Source organism: Sphaerodactylus townsendi, linkage group LG03, assembly GCF_021028975.2.
Source record: "Sphaerodactylus townsendi isolate TG3544 linkage group LG03, MPM_Stown_v2.3, whole genome shotgun sequence".
Classification (NCBI taxonomy): Eukaryota; Metazoa; Chordata; class Lepidosauria; order Squamata; family Sphaerodactylidae; genus Sphaerodactylus; species Sphaerodactylus townsendi.
In genome coordinates this window covers 96,288,034-96,310,298 of record NC_059427.1, presented here as the reverse complement: position 1 = coordinate 96,310,298, position 22,265 = coordinate 96,288,034, and the positions used below count along the sequence as shown (strand labels likewise).

The following is a 22,265-nucleotide window of genomic DNA, read 5'->3' as shown; positions in this document are numbered from 1 at the left end:
CCTATGAACCCACAAGAAGTTGCCTTATATTGAATCAGACCATCACAGTCAGTACTGTGTATTGAGATTGACAGCTGCTCTTCAATGTCTCAGGCTGAGATCTTTCATTTCACCTGCTACCTGGTCCTTTTAACTGGGGATGCTGGGGATTGAACATGTGACCTTCTGCATGCCAAGCAAATGCTCATCCACTGAGCCACAGCCCTCTTGTTGGTAGAATTTTTTTTAAAAAGTGATTGCAGTATATGTGAGGTTATTCAAGGCAAAGGGTCACAGGACAATAATATTTCAGATGACAAAAATATACCTGCTTTATTATGAAAAGTTAAGATGTCAACATTTGCCCCTAGGTGATTGTGAAAACAAGAACAGAATATCAACCAGACCAGAAGACCAAAGGAAAACTCAGAGTGCCTAAAATTGCTGAATTCACAGTCAGTTTCACTGATGGTGTAACAGAAAGATTAAAGGTAAGAAATGCTAATTGCTAGCAAGCTATGTGCAGAGCTAATTATCACGGAATAATTAATAAATGACATCTGGCTTGATTCTGGTTTAAAAATAGCAACACTCTCTTCTTGATCTAGCAAGACTGATTTAGCAATCCTTCCCTTCACCCTCTAAGGAAGCTGAAAGGTGTTTGGGTTTCACAACAAAAGTCTGGAATTAGATTACTTTGTGAAAGAACATGGAATTAGCTTTATTGTCCAGCTTCAGTGTGTTCTCGACTTCAACCCACGCTGCCACCAAAAATACATTATGCTCCTTGAAAGGATCTAAAGGTAAGGCAGTTCATTCTCTGACATAAAGCAGGCTTTGAAATAAGCCTGTATCTTGATCCATCAATTACTTATGGGTGTTTATACATATCCTGCTCTACAGCCAAGGGCTCCCCATTCAGTTTGTTGGAGGAAGGGGAACTGTGAGTGCAACAAACTGATTCTGTGCTTAACTGCAAAATTCTGACAGCAGTAGACAAGTGGCCCTAGATTCTAGAAATTCCTTCTTCTGGAACTGAAACAGAGCACTCGTCCTTACATGGAGACAGCAGCCAAATCACATCATGTCTTTCACACTGCAGGGTGGTGGAGTAGCTAGACCACTGTCTGATCCACCCTCCTGCTTACCTAATCACCACTCCCACCATGGGGAGGAGTTGGAAAGCATGGGGGACCAAGCCATAGAACTGATTTCTGAGTGTGCTCATAAGTAAAGCCCACTGTGTACAACAAAGCTTGCTCCAAAGTCTGCATTGCAAGTAGAGTGGCCAGATGGTTTCAACAAAAATACTTGACAAATCTAATAAAAATTGTCAATACATGTGCACACACACCCCACGAGCATGGAGCCTGTTGAGTCGATATTTTTCCTTGGGGACCAACGGATGGTCAACATGTTAGAATTGCAGTCACCTGCAGAGAAAAACAGTGGCTCCAATTGAATGAAGAGATGTCAGGATGCTTTAGTTGGACACACATAGCTTCATTTTAAAAACTGGAAACAACAGGAAACTATTTGGTGGTGAAGTTTTTGATGTTTTTGTTGGGGGGGGGGTTGTTACTATGGCACCCAAACAATGCAGCAAGATCAGCCACCAGGTGAGGAGGGACAGCAACTCTGGCATTTCTGCCCTTCCACTTCTCTTTGATTGCCATGCTGCCTCCAGTTTGCCTCTCTGTGCCTGCCTTCTTCTCCCCGCCTTGGCCATACTGGCTATGGCTTGGTCCTCCACTCTTGCCGACTCCTCCCTATGAGGGTGGGAGTTGTGATCAGGTAAGTAGGAGGATGGGAAGCCTGAACAAGTAGGTAGGAAGTGACAGACTGGAGCTGGTGTAGCAATAGGATGGGCGGATGAAGGAAAAGCCAGAGGTGATAATGGAAAGCAGGAAGTGGAGGTGGAAAAGTGAAGTCAGAGACAACAATGGGATTTCTCCTCTGGCATGATTCAACTAGTTTGCTGTAATGGCTGAGTGCTAGTGATGTCTATTCTTCGGTAAATGCATTTGTTTTTTAATTGTTTTCCCTAAATCATGCTGTTACAATGGGTACAATGGGAATTCCTCATTCGAATCTCTGTTGCTATATTGTGTCTGGAAAGGCTTGCATCTCTCAGATGCCTGTGATAGAAACCACAGGATACTACTGTGTGAGCAATTTGCAAAACAGATGTGAGGGGCAGGGAAACAGAGGTACAGTTTACAATAAGTAAACATGTAAAGGAATAAGTTACATATTCCCCTCAGGATGGGAATGAGGCCAACAAAGTCTAAGAAATGGATGTTCATGTGTTCACAATGTGCTCAACACCACTTCATATCTGGACTATGGCTTCATGACCCTTCCAGTGCAGGATTACCTTCTTTTAAGGTCCTCATTCTGATTGCAAAAGCTACCAAGAATAACAGAGATAATGACTTCAGGTTTACTTATACAAGTGTAAATGTTTCCTTCATAGGACTGAAATGTAGGAAGCATGTTATTTAAAAACAAAGCAAAATAATATGGATTCATTTTGCACCGCTGTGAGTTACCTTCATTCCCCTTGCACTAACCTTTTCGACCTGCTTCCTCCAACTCTTGGATTTCCACCCATCTCAAACACCACCTTTTCCTTTCATCTCCAATTCTAATCCATCCATATGTCTCTTATCTGACAACAACAGCAAACTGTCAAGCTGGGAGGAAGTAAGACTTGAGGCTGAAATCAATGCTGCATTAGTTAGAATTTTTATAGGCATCCTTCCTTCCCTTCTTATAACGGCTGCTGTGGGATTAACTGTGGACCTTCCTCTGCCTGCCAACCATTTTCTTTCTCCAAAGTCCATATGATTTCTATTTTGAACTTCTCAATGTCACTTATTAATCACCCATCATCACAACAGAAGGTAGATAAGGCTGTAAACCTCTCCAGCCTGTTTTTCATAAAGCTCACATGTACCACATTAAGTTTGTGGTATTATTTCCTGACCAAAATGAGTTCAGATAATAGATTATATTTTATTGCCTTCTGTACTGGATTTTTTTTTATTACTCTTCATTTTGATTCCAATGCATATTTTAGGCAAGTTATTAAATACACTTCCCTCTGGTTATGTGCATATCTATTATCTAGAACTGATGAAATCATCTTGCATTTGTGTTTTTGTAACAGGAAGGCAAAGTAAATGCTTAAGTGTTATTAGCTCAGTTTTTGGCAGTGTGGGGAGAAAAAGGGCCAACCTATTATAAATGAGATCACCATATTTGCTGTTGCTGGGTGGATGTGCTCTACAGTTCCCTAGTTAGCAATGTGCTAGAAATTTCATTTTCACTTTCCTGAAGTGGTACGATTAAAAGGAAGTGTTTATGTATATGCATAGATCATGGCCCTTTCTGCACAACAAACTTACAGTTTTTTAGGGCTGGAAATAAAACATTTTCTCCATGGAGCTCCACAATGTTTCCAAGCAGCATTCTCTGCGTTGTTGTTTTTAAAAACCCTTTTACAATTATTCTTTTGTCTGAAATGTTTCAAAGATGGCTTCCCTCTCAGTGTGGTCTTGTTTACAATGTTTTATCTTTCTTGCTGCCAATTTCCATTCCTCTGTGTCATTGCTCAACTTCCCCTCAGCACCAATTTTTCACATCCCTCATCTCTCTTCTTTCCCCCTCGCCTCTTCATTTTCATCATTTTTGTGGGGTTATGTTCTGCTGTTTTGGGTGAATCTACAAAACATCAATTAAATGAAGCTACAGAACATTAAAGCAATAAATCAGTGAAACATCATTTCAAAGATTAAGCTAAATAAACAACTCCACCCTCACGGCAGCCATGAAATGTTTGGAGGAAGTGAGTGCAAGCAAACATTGTGGTAAAATGGGGAGGGGCTCAAAAATGTTCTGGAAATATTCTGACTTGTGTGGAAGGGGCTCATTTCTCCATCTTTTCTAGATTGTAAGTGATTTGTCTCGATAGATGCATTCAAGGTCAAATGAGTCATCATGCTGACTAAAATATGATAGCTGGCTTGTGAGAACAAAAATAGTACTTGCTTCTCTGAAGGGATTCTGGGAAAAATATTTGAGGAGATTTCTTTGATAAAGTTTGAATCTGTGGTTTGCAATTAGGTTAGGGATTTAGCTGTGCTCTTGTGCAAATTATAAGCATTTCTCTAGGGCTTGTGTCAGAAAGAGTTCCTAGATTGTTACTTTTTTCGTGTCGCCCTTAGAAGATAAGAAATGAATTAACTTTCTTTGGGGTTACCTCCTACTCAAAATCAGAATTACCTTTTCAGTGGAAAAAAAATGTTCTAGTGATATGGGAAAGTGAACCTCTGTCATTTCGTATCATGAATGGAAAATAGCTGCTGGTGTTCTGTGTCATTATTATGTTTCACCTCTTTCTGATGAGCTATTGAAGCCCTTTCTCGCTCTGCCTTGATGAATGATTGCCAGCCACAGTTGAGTATATATTGCAGCGAAAATCTATAAAGAAAAGCTGAATTCAGGCATGCCTGAATTACACAGTGAACTGAGGTTATTCCTATTTGCTTAGCTGCATAATTCTCTGTAATTTTCTTCATCTGTACATCTAACACAACTTACCCCATGTTCTGAAGTCATCAGATTGCATGTTTCCTTGACATCACTGACTTGTGGGGACAGAAATCGGCATTATACACACTGTTATACATATATGGATACATATATGGAGTAATGACATCAGGACATGGGTTAAGTATATGTTACAGAGTGGGGAACAGGAAGGGCTGCCATTTTGTGTGGCAGTCCTGTGTTTCTACCAATGCTGCAAATGCAAATGCCTGAAAGATTGTTGGACGATATGGTGGTTTTGTAGGTTGCTCCATATTTGCAGGAAGTTTCAGAACTGGATGTGCTTATCAAGCAAATCCAGAGATACCCTTTGCTTTGTGCTATTGATTATATGATTGGTTAAACGCACTAATAAAGGAGTATGAAGAAGCTGAAGCTGAACATGGAAAAGAAGCTTATGTAAGTGCATCTGTCAGGCATCTAGGATAGCATTGATGTGATCACTTAAATTGTAGTAACATCAGACAGGAACTGTTGTCCCTAGGCAACTGTTATTTTTTTCACAGCTCCTCTTGCTGAAATATTGTACCATTTCTTCAGCTTGTCAGTTCTGAAATATGATACTATATTTCCTTGTAGCTCAGCTCAATTACAGAACATCCTGAAAGTTTGGCCAATTATTCTTCAGTTGCATGACTCATCTTGTACATACATTATGACAAATATCTGAGCCACTCTGCGTAGGTGGGATACGAGAAAATGATGTTAAAATAACATTATGACCTAGCCACCGATGCACCAAAGTAATTTCTTTCATTGTAGCCTCTTCCCCCGCCCCCCACAGAGGAGAGATGTCAAAATGTTCTTGATGTAGAAGTTTTCCTGCTGTGTTATAAGAATATACTCAGGGGAAGCCCTCTAGAAGGGTTTTCCATTCTTTCTTGAACATTTCATGCAGCACAAGAAGGACAAGTATCTACTGATAGACATGGTTGAATGTAAAGGGAACACTTAAATATTTCATGGCCATTTGCATTAGGCTTGTTCACAAGTTACAGTGAACATAGGTGCAATCTGTGTATAGTGCTCCTTTGATGTTTCATTATATGATATGTGTTTTCAGTAATTCTCATGTTGCTTTCAGCCCTTGTACAACTAACGTGTGAACAATGGTGTATCAACAGAAAATGGAACCTGGGGCAAGAACTGAATTTTCTGCCCCCCCCCATTGAGCCCAGGGCAAGAACTTTTCCTGCCCCCTCACCTCCCCTCCGCCCTCCTGCCCTATCAAGCATGGGGGCTATCCTCGGGCAGCTATTTTTACCCTACTATTCTTTTAAACTAGTGCCATTGAGCAACTCTGTGCATGTCTGAAGGCGGGGAACCAAGCCCCTCCCCGGTCCGGATGTCACTATCTCTATTCAGTGCTTTTATCCCCATTTTTGCCAGAGTATAATTTCAATGTCAATTTCAATGAATTTCAATTTCAGTGAACGCTTTTAGTCTGCCCACTTCCTTTTTCACCTTCTTTAAATAACCACTGGATCAACTCTTGGATAGTTTGTTTGTTGGGTAGTTTGATGTTGCCAGTGGATTAAGATGTCTCTAGGATCCTTTTGGCCCAGCTGAGACCCTGAAAAGTTGCTGCGATACTTCCTTGGCTGGCCACCCTCTAACTGAGTTGATAAGTGTGGGAGCTCTACCTCTAGACAGAATCCAAACCTAGTATCTTGTCAAGTCTAGTTGCATTTGCAGAAGGCACTCATGACTGTTCACAGCGTATAGTCCAGGGGTCTGCAACCTATGGCTCTCCAGATGTTCATGGATTACAAATCCCAATTGGCCATGCTGGCAGGGGCTGATGGGAATTGTAGTCCATGAACATCTGGAGAGCCGCAGGTTGCAGACACCTGGTATAATCAAACAGGACTGTGTCCTAAGTATATATGAAACACTCTATTGGGGTGGTTTCTTCTACTATCAAAATATATAACTCTTTGAATGTTTATTCATAATTTTAAGTTGTCACTGATCTTGAACCCCATCAATAATCTGGTTAACATAGGAGTTACCGGACGTTTCGGGCTGTTTCCACAAGATCAGTGTGTTTGGGAAGTGAATTTTTTCGACCTTCTCCACAGTGCTGGAGCATTTTCTTGCTCCCTCAGGGGTTTCCCTGGATTTTCTGTGATATTTCTCAAGTCTATTTTGCTCTGAGGCTTTGGGAAATATTGCAGTAGCTCTTGTGCGGGTAAAAAATATTGGATTTTCTAGCCACATGGCATCCATTTTTTGACCCTGTCCCCAGAGCTGTCATTCCACCCACCATTGCTGGGAAGCGGTTTTTAATTTTTTTTAAAAAAATCTGGACTGGAATACTATTATATCAGTATACCTTTTTAACAATAGGTGTAGCTGCTTTCATTTAAAAATGTATGTCTCTAGGATGGTCTTCTGTTGCAGAGACATTAGGAAAAAAGCATATCTTCACAACAGAAAGGAATAGAGACCTACCTTTAATTATTATTATTTTTTTTGCAATTTGGAGAACTTGCTATGTTTGTGGTTACAGTGGTTATAATGATTATATCGTTATAATGATATTCTAGTGCTGAAAAACAACAACAAATGCTCTGGTGCCCAGAGGGTGGTGACCACTCCTGGGGTAGGGGTTGGGGCAGGGAAACTGGTGGGAAACATACCATCTGGAAGCACCTTGTATCTGCAATTTATCTGCAGCTACACTACAAGGAGAAGAACACAACATTCCATCTCCATGTGGAAGCCATTTTTTATTCAGTCATTTTTAAAGGATCTGTTGTTCCTTGCCCTGATAGAACAGGCAATTTTGCTGAGCAGCAAGCATGACCTCAGTAATCACTAAACTCCTCCAGAGGAATTTCCTCAGCATTGGCCTTGTCCAGCTCAGTGGTTTCATGCATCACTTGGAAGGACAGCTTGTAGGAGGCTTCCTGTGTTCCTTGCCTCTTGTGGTTATTTCTGTCAGAGATGCAAAGTGCATCAGAGCCCTAAACTTGATAGAAGTAAGCTACAGCTTTGGATGAAGTGGAAGAAAATGGGTGGGAGAGAATTCTGAACTTGGGACATTTCAGAAAAAATAATTAGACACATACATCGAACATCATTTGATTGTGCCAGACTGAAAAAAACCCTCTTTCTTTGATAAACCCAGTTTTACTGTTGCTGACGGTATCTTTTCTTTTTAATTTGTAGTCATCCTGCTAGATCAAAGCTACTGTTTAAATGTGTGTCTTTCAAACATGCTGTGGAATTTAGACTTTAATTCACTTCTTACAAGGCCAAAAAAGCAAACAGAAAATTGAAAGAAGACAGTTCTGGCCACTTGATATCTAAGCTGGCTTCTCTCTTCCTCTCTAATATGCAACGTTGCCCTCCCACTTCTGTCTGTAAGATGTTGTGCAATGCTGAGACTCTACTTAAGTCAACTAAATTGGCAAACTGATGTCAATTATATAAGAAAAGAGTGGGGTTGTGTATTTTCAATATACATGTGCAGTGCAACTCATTTATGTATAAATGGTTCAGATCTGGATGACAACCAGTTACTGATAATAGAATAACAAGCTAATACCATGGCAACCATCAGACCTTGTGCCTGCTGTCTCTGGGATGCAGAGATACTGCTGAAAAATCCCATTATATCCCATAAAATTATAATTGCTTTGGGGGAGAACACCTTCTAATGAACATGGATTTTTTCCCCCTTCTGCTTGGTTCCAGGTAATTGTCAGCTAGCTAGCTCACTTAAGTGCTGGGCTTTGCACTATGTTCAAATGCTTCTTTATTTCAGGAAAGCAAGATACAAAAGGAAGAGTGGCTGGTGTTAAAGAAGCAACTTTAGGGCTAACAACTACTGAAGAACAAAAGATAGATATTCATGCTGAAATGGTATCACCATCTCTCTGTTGAAATTCTGTCCCAAAAGGGAACTGTGGGGAGGTCTCATTGTTTTGATGCCCTCTTTTTTTCCTCACCTAGCTTAAAGCCTTTGTGGCATCTTTTCCTAACTAATCTGTGGTTTTTTATGTTGTGCAGGTGCATTTGGAGCCCAAAGGAAGGGGGAAGGGCCCAAAAGAACAGCACTGCTTTGCAGCGGCACATTTACCCTCCCCAGGGCACTTGCCCTGGTGATGGAGGCAGAAGTGCCAGTGGCCGCCAGCTGCAGAAAAACCTGAAAGTCTGGGCCTCAGCAGTGCTGCCCTGGTGTCTCGAATGGACAGTAAAATGGGTCAGGGGGTGGGGAGAAGCAAGCCAGTGTGTTCTTGGGGCCCTCCCAGGATTTTGGACCGGGACTGTAAGCTCTAGCGGGCTTTCTTAGGGGAGGTGTGTGAAGCATTTGTTGCTCCCTGTGTCTCCAGAAATCCCTCTTGGAGGCAGCAGGGTGGGGCTGCCTGACAATTTCACTTTCTCTTGGTACAATCTTTATCACTTGCTACAAAGAGGGAATCAAGCTCCCCATTCCCAACAGGGTGATGGATGCTCTCAATTCTGATGGCCTTGTTATATATGTTGAGTGCCCAATCTAGTGGTGGTGCCGACTCCCGAGACTGAAGGTAGAGATCTAAGCCCAGAAACCATGTATGTAGTGTAATATCCAGGTGTTAAATTTTCTTTTTCCTCATGTATTCCTGTTTTGCTTGATAATTTCCTTATCCATAGGTTTCTATGGTATATAGCAGAACTGGGATACTTTTATATTATTGTGGAAACAGAATGAAATCTAGGAACAGGTGGGGTTCATCCATTCCTTTCTGAAAGTAATATGTAAACTGTGTAACCAAGTCACAACAGACTCATAGTGATGCCATGAAGTACCATCTCATGGGGTTTTAAAACAGTGGTGATTTGCCACTTCCTTCTTTGTAGCAGTTTCTAGAAAATTATGCCTGCATGTTCTCCTTCAAACTGAGCGTACATTGCTTTTGGGTTTGATTCTAGGTTACACACATGTTTTGCCCTCTTTGGCAGTCACCTCGCTCTCAGATCAGAGAATCCCCATGGTTTTCAAAACCTGTTTAAGTGCAACTTTTTCTTTTCCTTCTCAAGGAAAGTCAAGGATATCCATGTGTGTTAGGCTTTCTTTGGGTTTTCTCGCTCTCCCTGCCTTCCTCCACCCACACCACAGCAGTTCTTCCCACTCTTTGTGCTACCATTCTAAAATGATCAAAAGAGCTTTTTTTAAAAAAAATAGTGCTGAAATTTACATGATCTAGTGAAGTAAAACTAGATCAAAGTGGCAGACAACCTCTTCAAATGAAGGTTGCACAGAAAGAACAAGGAAGTGGAAGGTAGGCAGAATGGTGGCTTGGCTCAGCTAGAGACACTTTGCAGGAAACACTTCTGTGTAAACAGAAAACCATAGGAAAAATCCACTGTGAAGCAAATATCCATGGTAGTCTCCCATCCAAGGACTGACTCTGCTTAGTTTCCATGCACTGACAAGATCAGGCTAGGCCAGGCTATTACAGCTACAATTTATTTTTCTGGATTTTCAATGTACCTCCAGAAATAATCTAAGACATAAGAGATTTTTTCTGGATGTCCACTGAATAAGGATCAGAACTGGATTAATTCTTGCGCCAATTTCTTTTGCTTAGTGAGGACTGAGACCTAGCATGCTAAACAAAAAATGCATAACCTATGTCTGAAGGACTTAACTTGGCCAGAGTGGGGAGATGTTCTGGATCCTTTCAAATCCCTCTCAAAAATCTCCCTAAAAATTCTTTCTTGGGACTGCCAGTGAGAATCCATTTTCAGTGGCATGACTAAGGAAAACAAATGGAAGAAGCAAGCTGTTATTGAATGTATCTCAAGGTAAGGTTTATCTGCACTTATGAAACATCTTTCCAGCCCAGCAGTCAAATCACAAGGATATTTGGAGGCTGAATTGTTAAAGCATTATCGGATTCCCTCAGAACATTTAATTATATTTATTATAAAGCATCACAGACTGCCGACCGAGCACTAATCAGGATTGAGCTTGCCTGGGTGCATATTCTCAGAGCAAGTAGATTTTCAGCAGTGTTCATTTACTCCCCTGCCAAACACTTATGACAGTCTGACTTTGGGAGCTGCAGGAGACTTTACAAACCTGATCTTTACTGATGTTTAAATGAAAGCTGCAGAGCTCTTTTGTAACCCTTCCCACCCCCAGATTTTGAGATGGGAAACGTTTGCCAATTTGAAGCTATGCATGTGTGGTAAAAAAGAAAAGCATTTTCTGTTCAAATGAGCCAAATCAACCCAAATTATTTTCTGGAGCTTCAGAATGTTATGACAGTCCCTTCCGTGAACATAATCCATGAAAACTTTTTTTAAAAAATAACTTTCGTAAGACATTGTAATTGGGCTGTTCAGAAAAGACCAATGAGAGTGGGTAGGTGGGTGCCTTTGTCTTCCATTGGACAGAGCAGGGTTGTAATCTTTCCCAGAAGAAATTGCATCAGTCTATTTAGTGGCATATTTTAACACCATTTAAATTCCTGAAAATTAAAAAAAATCTCATTTATTTTGTCAGGGGGCAAAATAAAATGGATCAGTTTAAAACTGGCGAGGTGTCTGCCTCAGGATAGAGCTCAATGCATCCTGTGGTACAACAGATGTTCTTAGACAGTTACAGTGTATTAGAGTAAAAAACTGAAACCAATTGAGGCTTTCAGCAGAGTAATTATGATCTTTGCCAGTTTCCTGAAGCTTAACATTTGTGCTTTAATCCAGGGACTTAATGTTCTTAATTTCTTGTTTGAAAGATTGTAGACCTTTGCTGTGTGCTTTCGCTGCCCCTCACCCCACCTCTTTAAGTTACTGTGGAAAACAATATGGACAGCTGTTCCAATCAGTCTCTGCTTGCAGGTGTCCAAGGAATCTGGATGGCCACTATTACAGAATGTTGGACTTGATGGACTATCTGATACTGCAAAACAGTTCTGATATTTTTATGCCCTTTATAGAATCTGACACTGAATTATACCAAAGCACGGTAGACTTCTGAGCAGATTGTTTTTCTTTCTGAGGATTGACAGACAAATGTTACTTCGTTGTGGGTTTTCCAGGCTGTGTGACTGGGGTCTGGTAGTTTTTTGCTTTTAGGAGCGAAAACTGGAAAACTCTCAACAGCCAATTTGTTCTGACCGTGAAAGCCTTCAACAATACAAATTTTGCTTTCATACAACTGTTGTTATATATGGAGGGGAAGGAACTGTTTTTCCTCGGGCTGCTGGATCACTGAGCTTTTCATCTTCCATGGCCATGAACTGTCACACACTTATTTCAAATCACTGTTTTCTAAGTCAGTTGGCTGAGAAACTGTAAATTCTATTTGGAACTCCCAGTATCAGGGATGGTGATTCTGGGGCCCTGGAAAGAAGTCTTCCCTGTTGCCCACTGACTAAGCCACTCCTGCCCAGTATTATTTTAAATTCAGGAACACGGGAGTCTGACCACTATTGTGGCAGAAGAACACCTTAAAGCAGGCGTGCAAACTCCAGGTTAGAAAGTTCCCGGAGATCTGGGGGTGGATCCAAGAGAGGGTGGGTTTTGAGGAGAGGAGGGATTGCAATAGCGCTATGATGCCATAGAGCAGTGGTGGCGAACCTTTGGCACTCCAGATGTTATGGACTACAATTCCCATCAGCCCCTACAATTGGCCATGCTGGCCATGTTGGCAGGGGCTGATGGGAATTGTAGTCCATAACATCTGGAGTGCCAAAGGTTCACCACCACAGCCATAGAGTCTACCTTTCAAAAGAGCAGAGAAACTGTTCTTTGTAGTCTGGAGATCATTTGTAATTCTGGGATACCTCCAGGCTCATCCTGCTACCTTAAACCAGGCCATTTGCTTGACCTAAGATGGCCCAGCCACTCTTTGCGTCAAAGATTTGGCCAAATAGTTGTTCCCAAGGCCATTTTATTTCAGGAAAATGGTGCAGGGAGGAAAGGCTTAGCTCCTGCCTCCTTGTATAGTGGTCTTAATTCAAACTCACCTCCATGTGCCTCAAAACTGTATCATAATAAGATAAACAGATGCTTGATTGGCAAGGCTTCCCTTGTATTTTCTGGTTTTGCCTCTGTGGAAATCCTGCCCTTTGGGCTCGATGCCTCTTTCTTTCATGATATTCATGAATTAAACTATTCACTTGTTCAGTGGTATTCTCTTCACATTACTTTTGTTCATTTTTTTTTCATTTCATGGCTATGTTTAAGATAAACCACAGGACACAGAGCTTAAGTCTGGCTCCAGTGAAGTCCTTCCTTGTAAAGCCTAGTGGGTAAAGGGGAAAAGTTAGTTGGCCTTCCTGAGCCATCACTGATTTGGATGAAAATAAACAAATGTAGCAGCTATTTAGTTTCCTCAGCATACAAGTGAAGGGCCAGGAGGAGGACTGTAAATGGCCTTCATCAACAAGTGAGGCTGCCATATAAGCAGGTGAGAATTTCCCAGAAAAATGTTTATGATCCCGGTTGGTAAGATCAAATATCTCTGTGTCTCTTTTTCCTTCCCCAGTTGTAAGCATCAAAAATATGTGCTGGATTCCTAATGATAATGATAATAATAATAATAATTTATTTGTTTTATAAAATGCCCACCCCTGGAGGGCTCTGGGCGGTGTACAGCATAGAGGAAAACACAACATACAGGAAGAGCATAAGCAAAATTACAAATATAAAATAAATATAGCTCTATAAAATTAAAATAATAAGTAAAACCAAGTAAATGCAGCGTACATAGATTAAATAGCGTCCGACAATTTTAAAAAACCCTGGAGAGGGGAATGGAAGGCCCTGTAGATACAATAGAGCCACCTAATTAAAGGGTGGGGCAATCCATCAGTGGTCAGCCTCCCCAAAAGCCCGGTGGAACAACTCAGTCTTACAGGCCCTGCGGAACTCACCAATGTCCCGCAGGGCCCAGACAGTTGGAGGGAGAGTGTTCCACCAGGCAGGGGCCAGGGCTGTAAAGGACCTGGCCCTAGTAGAGGCCAGCAGCATCATTGAAGGGCCGGGAACCACCAGGAGATTGGCCTCTGCTGACCGCAGAGGCCGAACTGGGACATATGGGGTCAGACGGTCCCGTAGGTACGAGGGTCCCAAGCCATGTAAGGCCTTAAAGGTTAACACCAGCACCTTGAAGATGACTCAGAACTCAACAGGGAGCCAATGCAGGTGGCGCAACACAGGCAAAATATGATCTCGAATGGCACCTCCTGTGAGCAAATGAGCTGCCACATTTTGTACCAGTTTCAGCCAGTGGCGAAGCCACCAGGGGGCGGGGTGTGCGCGACGTACCGGGCACACCATTTCTAGTCACATGGGGGCAGTGGTGGTATCCAAAAATTTTAGTAACAGGTTCCCATGATGGTGGGATTCAAACAGTGGCGTAGCGCCAATGGGGATGGGCGGGGCACGATGTGGGCGTGGCCGGGCATTCCAGGGGTGGGGCATTAATAATTTCTCTGTTACTGTAAAAAACTCTTACTGTAAAAAAAAGTTCCTAATTTCCAGCTGGTATCTTTCTGTCCATAATTTAAACGCATTATAGCAAGTCCTATCGTCTACTGCCAACAGAAACAACTACTTCTCCTCTAATTGACTGCCTGTCAAATACTTAATACTTCCAAATACTTAGTTTTGTTTCTAGAAATCAAAAGAAGGATACTTTCCTTAAAAATGAACTTTACCATATTTCTAAAACATGTTTTGAAAACAGCCCAACAAGGAGAATTATCCCGTTTTCTACCTTCGCTAACCAGCCACATAGGAAACAACAGGACTTTATGATTTTTGGACCTAATGGAATTTCTAACGGAAAATCAGACCCAGTTAGTAACCCCCTCTTGGCACACACAAATAATTAGTAACCCCCTCTCGGAAACTGGTGAGAAATCCCCTCCCCTCCCCTTCCCCCCCGGACACCCCCCCTGCGGTGCACCACCCCACTTACTTTTAGGAATGGAGCAGGCCGGAAGCCTGCCTACGTTGCTTGGGCCTGGTGGGAACTATATTTCCCAGGGGCTCCTGGGAAATGTAGTTCCCACCTCTGTGGCTCCAGGCAACGTGCAGGGCAGGCTTCCAGCTGCTTCTTCTCTCGACCTGCCTCGCTTCCTAAAAAAGTAAGTGGGGTGGGGGTGGTGCCAGGGGGGGAATGCCCACGTCGGGGGGAATGTGTGTGCCGGAGGGGGCTTGCTAAAGCCAGGAGAGTGTGCACCATTGCTCCAGCTATGGAAATGTATCTATTGCTTGCAACTCAGCCACAGTCATGGCCTGTGACCCTGAGCTAAACTTATTTCAGTGAATAATATTCAAGGACAAAGTCAACATTCACAAAGTGGACAACGTTCAAGACTGTCTGTAGTGATGCCCCCCCCCCACTCCCAAAGTCATCTGCTGTAAGAGGGAAGGCTTGGGGAAAACTGATTTTCCTCCTGGAGTCTGGCTGGAGTTACTGGCAAAGAGGCTGAAGAAAAACTCCTGTCACTGATTTGTTTAGCTTGGTCTTAGTCTGGACAGGGGGACTAATTCGATTGAAGTGCCTCAGTGCAATGGACTGGACCAGACCTCCTTCAGGTGTCTTCCAGCCCAATGCCGCTATACTAATGTATTATATGCAAGAAGAACCAGTGTACCATGTGTGACAGCAGCTACTTTGAGAGTTTTATTTCATGACCCATGATGGCATGTATGTAGACAAAATCCAGTTCATTACTTCAGCTTTCTCCAGAGTAAAACAACCACCCTGTTTTCTAAAAGGATCTTTAAACTATGCAAGAACTGCTTTTGATTTTATTTCAGGCAAAAGTTCATTAACTTTGGGTTGGATAAATTATTTCTGTGTTTATTTGAAAAAAAGTTTCAGTCAATCTTGGGATCTTACTGTGGTAATAAAGCAGTGTTGTATGTTATACCAGAACAGGGTATGTCTTTGAGTGAAAGTGGTTTCATTCACAGTCTCACTCCACCTTCAGGGTGGTCAGCTTGCCATTCTCCCATGTGGGACTGCACATAGGATCACAGCGATGAAAAACAACATTACACTTACCTGAGCCCTTCGGGGGTAGGGCGGTTTATCAAATCGAATTAATAATAATAACAATAATAATAATAATAATAATAATAATAATAATAATAATAATAATAATAATAACTGTTATTAATCGAGTAGTCTTCTGTACAGGCACACATCCCTCCCTCCTTCCCTGCTGTGGACTTCCTTCATCCCTCTGACACTTACCTCTGCCATAGCGGCTGGAGAACAGAGGAGACAGCTTCCTCCCACTCGAACCTTATGACCATTTTGGTGGAAAATCTCCACACCCACGCCTCCTAGGGAGAGGGGGAGAGAGTGCTCTACAACTACAGGAATACTGAGGAGAATTCACATCAATTCACATGCTCCATTTGTGGACTTGCAGGATTTCAGTTGCACTGGATATATCATTTGTTAACTTGCACCCACTGTTGTATTTTAAAGGCCTTGAGGTTTTTAATGCAAAATCCCACATGTAATGAGAGTGGCAATGTGCCATAGATGGGAAGTTATGAGATGTCACTTATGAAAGGTCAGCAGCTGAATGATGTGCCCTTGTACAGTAATCCCATTAATCGAATCGCCTACCCAGATTAGTGATTTGAAAGGCAAGTCACTTTCCATCTTTCTCAACACACATGCTTTCCTTCTCCTCATGGTCCAGTCAGAACCACCACTCTGTATGCTAAGCACTGATTGAGAATGTTGGTTGGAAATGAAGGATCCTGTCTTGGTTTTATTGCTGGAAAAACAACAGGTTGGATCCAATAATGAACAGGTGGATGGCACAGGCAGTAGTGGAACCTCTCCACTTTCCCCTCCTCCAACAACCTCTGACAAAGAAGAGTTGTTTTCTGGAGTTATGGGACACACCAGATGGGTCAATTACATGCAATGAGAAAGGGAAAGAAGTGAAATTTCCTTCCCTGCCATTTTTGGCAGCAGAGTACTGTTGGTAGAAGGGACAGGAAGGGCAATTGGGTTCCTTTACATATTCTCACTGTAGTTTCCTTACCCATGACCATTCCTCCATCCCTGGAATTTAGCTCTCTCAGAAATGGCTGAATGGGGTAGAGAAAGCCGGGAAGATCTGTACTTTTTGTGTGAGTGAACTTCTGGATCCAGTTGCATTTCTACAAAGCAACACCAGATCCTAACTGGATAAATGAGCCAAAATCAGACAGCATTCAAATTTCCGTTTGCCAGTTACATGTGTTACATAGAGCCAAAATACTTTACTGAAGGGGTTCAGTTGTAACAGTAGCACGAAGCCTTCCTTCTAATTTCACCCGGGTTAGTTCTTACTCTCTTTATAATTATCACTGGCCTCATTTTGTGTCACAAAAGTCAGACTTAAGGTTTGAGAAAAATGAAAATGCTATAGCTTCTTAGAAATCTGGCTATCATGCCTATTTACTTCACATTTAAACTTTTACATGCAAAATGAAGTCCTCAAATACTATTCCAACTATCAGGACTAAAAGACACAGTGAGACCCTTGACAATTGTGCCATTTTGTTCAAAGTTTCTTGCACATCTCAAGAATGTCTCTTCAGACTATAAAAGGAAGGCAGGACCTTTGTCTGGATGGCCGATCAGATGAGACTATTCAGTAAGATTTCATTGTCAGATCATGTGGTTTTAGCTGTGTGAGTTGTTAGACTGTTAGACATCAGTGGTTTCCTGTGGGGCCAGAAAGTAGCCTGGAAGGTCTGTGTGCACGGCACTAACCAGTTGGTTGAAAATTAATAAAAATCCAGATTGGTTTTAGGACAGCAGACTCATTGTAGCATAAAGAAATTGCTGCTGCTTTATCTTTGGTCCTCAAGCAGAGATGTCAAGATTCCTGGGAATGGAACATGTGAATCTTGGTTTTTCAATTAACATTCATGCTCAGTTGAAAAATCAAGGTAGAGGTGCTTCCTTATCACAAAAGGAATAACCTTAGTGGGCTAGGCTAGAAAGGATGTGAGGGATCCATATATCTGAATGAAATAAGTTTATTTCGCTAGAATTAATGAAAGCTGCAAGATCCTATTCTCAGATTGCACAAGGTTGCTGTATGGGAAGTCTTCCTGATTTCAGCGTAAAGGAATGGGTTCTTTGAAACTGACCAATTAAGTCATACCTTGAACTTGCTCATGCCCCTTTCTCCTTCTTGCAGGCATAATTGAATGGTTTAACCCTAGTTTAGAATTCCTACTTGTTTGGGGAAAGCAAACACCAATTCACTGAGGCACTTATTTTTGGATACCATGGTGAATCAAGGCAAGAGGTTTTGCACAAAGTTCTATACAGAAGCAGAAGTGGGAGAAATGAAGGGTGCATGTGTTGGTACACAACTGAAGTCTGATTAAAACTTCTCATGATGTCTGAAAACAGCCTAAATATCTGCACATCTGTATGATCTTAACAAAACTTGATTTTATTGCAATGCAAGTCACTTTATGTAATATGCAGTAACAAAATTCTAGCCTCTTCCATGCTTGGATGATAGGGATGAATATCCTAAGCCCCTCCCTCTAAGATAGATTCCAAGCAGGAAGTTAATATTCAGAATTTGAAAGCATCCGAAGCATTTTAAGATGTCTTGAGTGCTTGCAAAGTGGATTCTCTTTCGTGTTTGTTTGTTGAAGGCTTCGGAGTTGATAATGAAATATGTCATATGGCTTTGGCTTGGCACCACAAAACATTTTCAGATGCCGAATCCATTAGGGCTCTAACAGCCACTCGAAATGATATTACTTGATGGAGATTGACCAGTCTAATTGAGCCAGCTACTTACTGCGCAGCAATTTAATTATTTGACAAATTGCTTGGGAACATAGAATGCGTGTATGCTCTGTGCTTTTGCTACACTAGCAAAATGCATGGGGAGTTAGCACCAAAGATCTTACCTTAGGAGGTAGCCTTCTGCTTATTCTTAATTACATGACATGTAGAAGTGTAAGCACAGTGCCAAGGAGGATTGTCTGATATATTTCTAAATGCCAAGCAAGCAGAAAAATCAGAGGGGACCTGTGTTAAAGTGAAAAACATGTCAGAGAATAAGAATATTCATTTTGCCTAGCGAGTGCTACCTGTGCAAATATCTTAAGATTGGGCTTCACTATAAGCCTCTAGAGAGCCACTGATGGCCATCTTTTAAGCTTCCTAGGATTCGTTATTGGTGTCAAGGGTTTTCTAAATTTAGATGGGTTTTCCTAGGGGAATATGGAAGGCTGCTGTGAAAGCAAATCCTCTATGAGCTACCCTGTGCTTATCTATCAGCCTGGCTTCAGTGGGAATTATCAGTTATTCACCGAGGCCCATAATTCCTAAGAGCCCATTGTCATTTGGAACTGACACTGCAGTTGAACATGGTAGCAACTAATGCTTCTCACCTTCCTTTGAGGTTGAGCAGGCTTGTGCTGTGCCTGTTGGATGTATATTTTTCATTTTATTCTCTTGCTCATTCTTTGTCATCCACATGGCTGTTTCATGGACTGAATGCTAATTTTGTATGTGTGGTATATTTGCCAGGCTAAGCAACTGGTGCCTATCTGTCTTACCCCAAACATTCCACTGTGATCCATGCAATGATCACCTCCAGATTAGACTACTGCAGCTCTCTCTACTCAGGGCTACCCTTGAGACTGATCTGGAAACTTTAGCTGGCCCAGAATGCAGTGGTGAAGGTCCTAACAGGGACATCATTGAGATCACATATATAACTAGTGCTCCACTAGCTGCATTGGCTTCCAGTTGATGTTGGAATCAGGTTTAAGGTTCTGGTGTTAACCTTCAAATCCCTAAATGGTCTGGGACTATTGTACCTATGGAACTGCCTATCCCTATTATTATTATTATGAGTATTAAGCTCAACTATAATGGAGAGTATTAAGTTCAACTGGAAACAACCAACTGGTGGTTCCTTGCTTTAGGGACATCTGGTTGTCCTCGACTAGAGCCAGAGCCTTTTCATCTCTGGCCCCAGCCTGGTGGAATTCTCTGTTGAATGAGGCCCAGCCCCTGTGGGATCTTGCTCAATTTTGCAGGGCGTGTAAGACTGAGATGTTCTGCCACAATGATGCAGTGATAGCTGCATCTTAGCTGGCCTCCCTACCATTATTTTCTTTTTGTTTCTTCAGATGTTCTGGTTTTGGATTTCATTTTCTTTGATTTTTTTCCTTCTCCCTATGGTTTTTTCTGATAGGTCATTTAGTCATTCCATAGTGAGAGTCTATTGATGGAAGGTGAGCAAGTTTGTTGAGGAGGTAACTCATTATGTGGATCTCATGCCAGAGCAGGAGTATGTAAAGAGATGGGTCTATAAAACAGGGACCCATTTTTAGGGGACTACTGAAGACATCTTGTCCAGGGATCGAACAGTCCTAGAACTAATATCACACATATTAACTGTACCATATAGCAGAGGGCTGATCGCCCAACTATTATTTTGCTACCAACATTCAAATAAGCATTCAGAAATCCAGTTAAGGGTTCCCCATGGATCTCCTCCTCAACTGAGGCTAGATCACTTCATAGTTTGGGCCCTAGTTGGAAAATATTTATTTCAGTATGAAGAAGCTCCATCCACTAGCTTTCCTGACCATCAATCCCTCATTTCTCAACTTATCCTTTGGGAAGAAGAGGTTGGTAGCAGAGATTCTGGCAAATCAATGTTGCTCCCCATGTTGCTGGGGAGAATGCAAAATATTGTTCCTAATGCATGCTGCTTTTAATTACTACTGCAAGTTGTAATGTGTTGCCATCAGCTCTTCTGGAGGGAAGATTTAAGAATATAGAATGTTCTAAAAGGGTTTGCTCTTGTGATCTGGTTATGGTTGAAACACTTGACTATTCTCTGTTTGTATGCCCTAAATATGATAAGATACGCATGAAATACATTAATTCCATTTTCTTGCAATGTTCTCAGAGGCATGAGTGTTACAAGATACCCAACCTCCTGAACAGCTCTGATGTGCTCTTTTGTGAGACTGTTGCAAATTTTTTACTGGAAATCAGCAATTTTAATTATGTTTTTTAATCTTGTTTTACTTTGAAATTTTGTCCTGTTTTGTATGCCAATAAAGACTTGTTGTTGTTGTTGCTGTTAATTACATGCTGGGAATTATTTCTCCAACAGCCCTATGAACAAATGTAGGCGCATTCCCAGCACTGATGCTGGGAATCATGAGAAAAGTTGGTGCCAATGAATTCCATTGTCTGCATTGAGGCCAGGAAGCATAGGGAACAATTTTTCCCCGTCCTTTTGCGGTTTAACACTTTCTCTTCCACATACATACAGTAATTACCAGATTTCTGGGGTGACGCTACCATTGATATTATTCCTCTCTGACAGCTGGCAGGGTAAATTTGGAAGAAAGCAGCAGCAGTAGTGATGGGGAAGAGTGCCAGGGAAGCCTGATATCAGGGATCGAATAATTAATAATGATGCTCAAACATGTGCCAGTTGAGCTCACTTAGTGATCAGGCAGTCAAAATGAACTGTTTGGCTGTTGTATATTCACAAGAACAAGCTATTTGCAGCCATAAGAAGCCGACTTCTAGCTGATGAAGGATCACTTGGGAATTCACTTCTGATCGACAGTCAGGGAGATTTTGCTGTGTTTTATGGAGGGGCAGAATGAGGATTTGACTCCCAATTCGTTTTTCTGAGCACCTATTCTGAAAACTTTGCAGCAGACTGAAGTGGATGGAGGTGGGGGAGATCAGGAACCCAGCCAGTTTTCCTTTTCTTCTTTCCACCCCAAGCTGCCAGCTGGGATTGCAGCAATTCTTTCTCATCTACCTTTTGCAGTGCAGACACCTGTCCCCTCTCAGCTTGGAGGGATGGAAAGAGCTCCTTTTAAGGTGTCACCGTGTAATTATTTCACTGAGGACAGGTGGATAAGAACTTGACTCCCAACTGATCCCCCCTTCAATTTTAAGTTGCTTCTGATCAATAGGCAGCTAAGAGCTTATTGCTCAGCAGCTTTTCAAGTTGCTTGACTGACAGTCTGAGTGTTGGACAAGGAAAGCTTGTCTGTGAACAGGTTCACTGAGAGATCCATGTTACTCCTAATAATGGATATTCTCCAGAATTATTTTTGAATCTGATTTGAACCTAGATGAGAGCACTGAAGTTAATCTGGGTTGGGCAAACTCACGATTGCTATGGTGTTATACGTTATTGTGTGCCAACAGTACCCTTCTGCCATCGACATTGACTTTACTGACTGTTTTCTATGCAAGAGAAAACATAGGTACAAACCAGATATTAAGATAAAACATTCAGCAATCAATAGGGGAATATTTCAGTTTCCCTGGACACTCAATGACAGACTTAAAGTGGAACTTCAGTAGAAAATTCTGAATCAGAATTTGCATGCAAGTTTGATATCAGACTTGGACTCCATAGGAACTTAAGTTGATTAGCTCACTAGGAAAACTAATTGTTACTCCTTACAGGTTCATTACAGGTTTTTCCTACTTTGCCAGTTGGCCCATGCACACTCTGAGTTGATTGTTTACTTTTTTGGCTGGAACTTGCTTGTATTCATACTCTTCAGTATAACGCCACAAACATTTTCCTGAGAAACGAGGCCTCCCCACCTTCAGCTGTTTGGATATAAAATATTTCTGCCAACTTGAATGTAACTGTGTATCTGAGAAAGTGGGCGAT

At 41.8% G+C, this 22,265-nt stretch overlaps 1 protein-coding gene across 1 annotated transcript in view; it reads left to right on the top strand.

Annotated features, from left to right (window-relative positions):
* Positions 1-22,265, top strand: part of NSG2 (neuronal vesicle trafficking associated 2) — a 73,714-nt gene that overhangs the window by 32,319 nt on the left and 19,130 nt on the right. Inside the window, exon 3 of the mRNA XM_048489984.1 lies at positions 351-470. Within this exon, the coding sequence (XP_048345941.1) occupies positions 351-470 (120 nt within the window). The remainder of the gene's footprint in view (positions 1-350; positions 471-22,265) is intronic.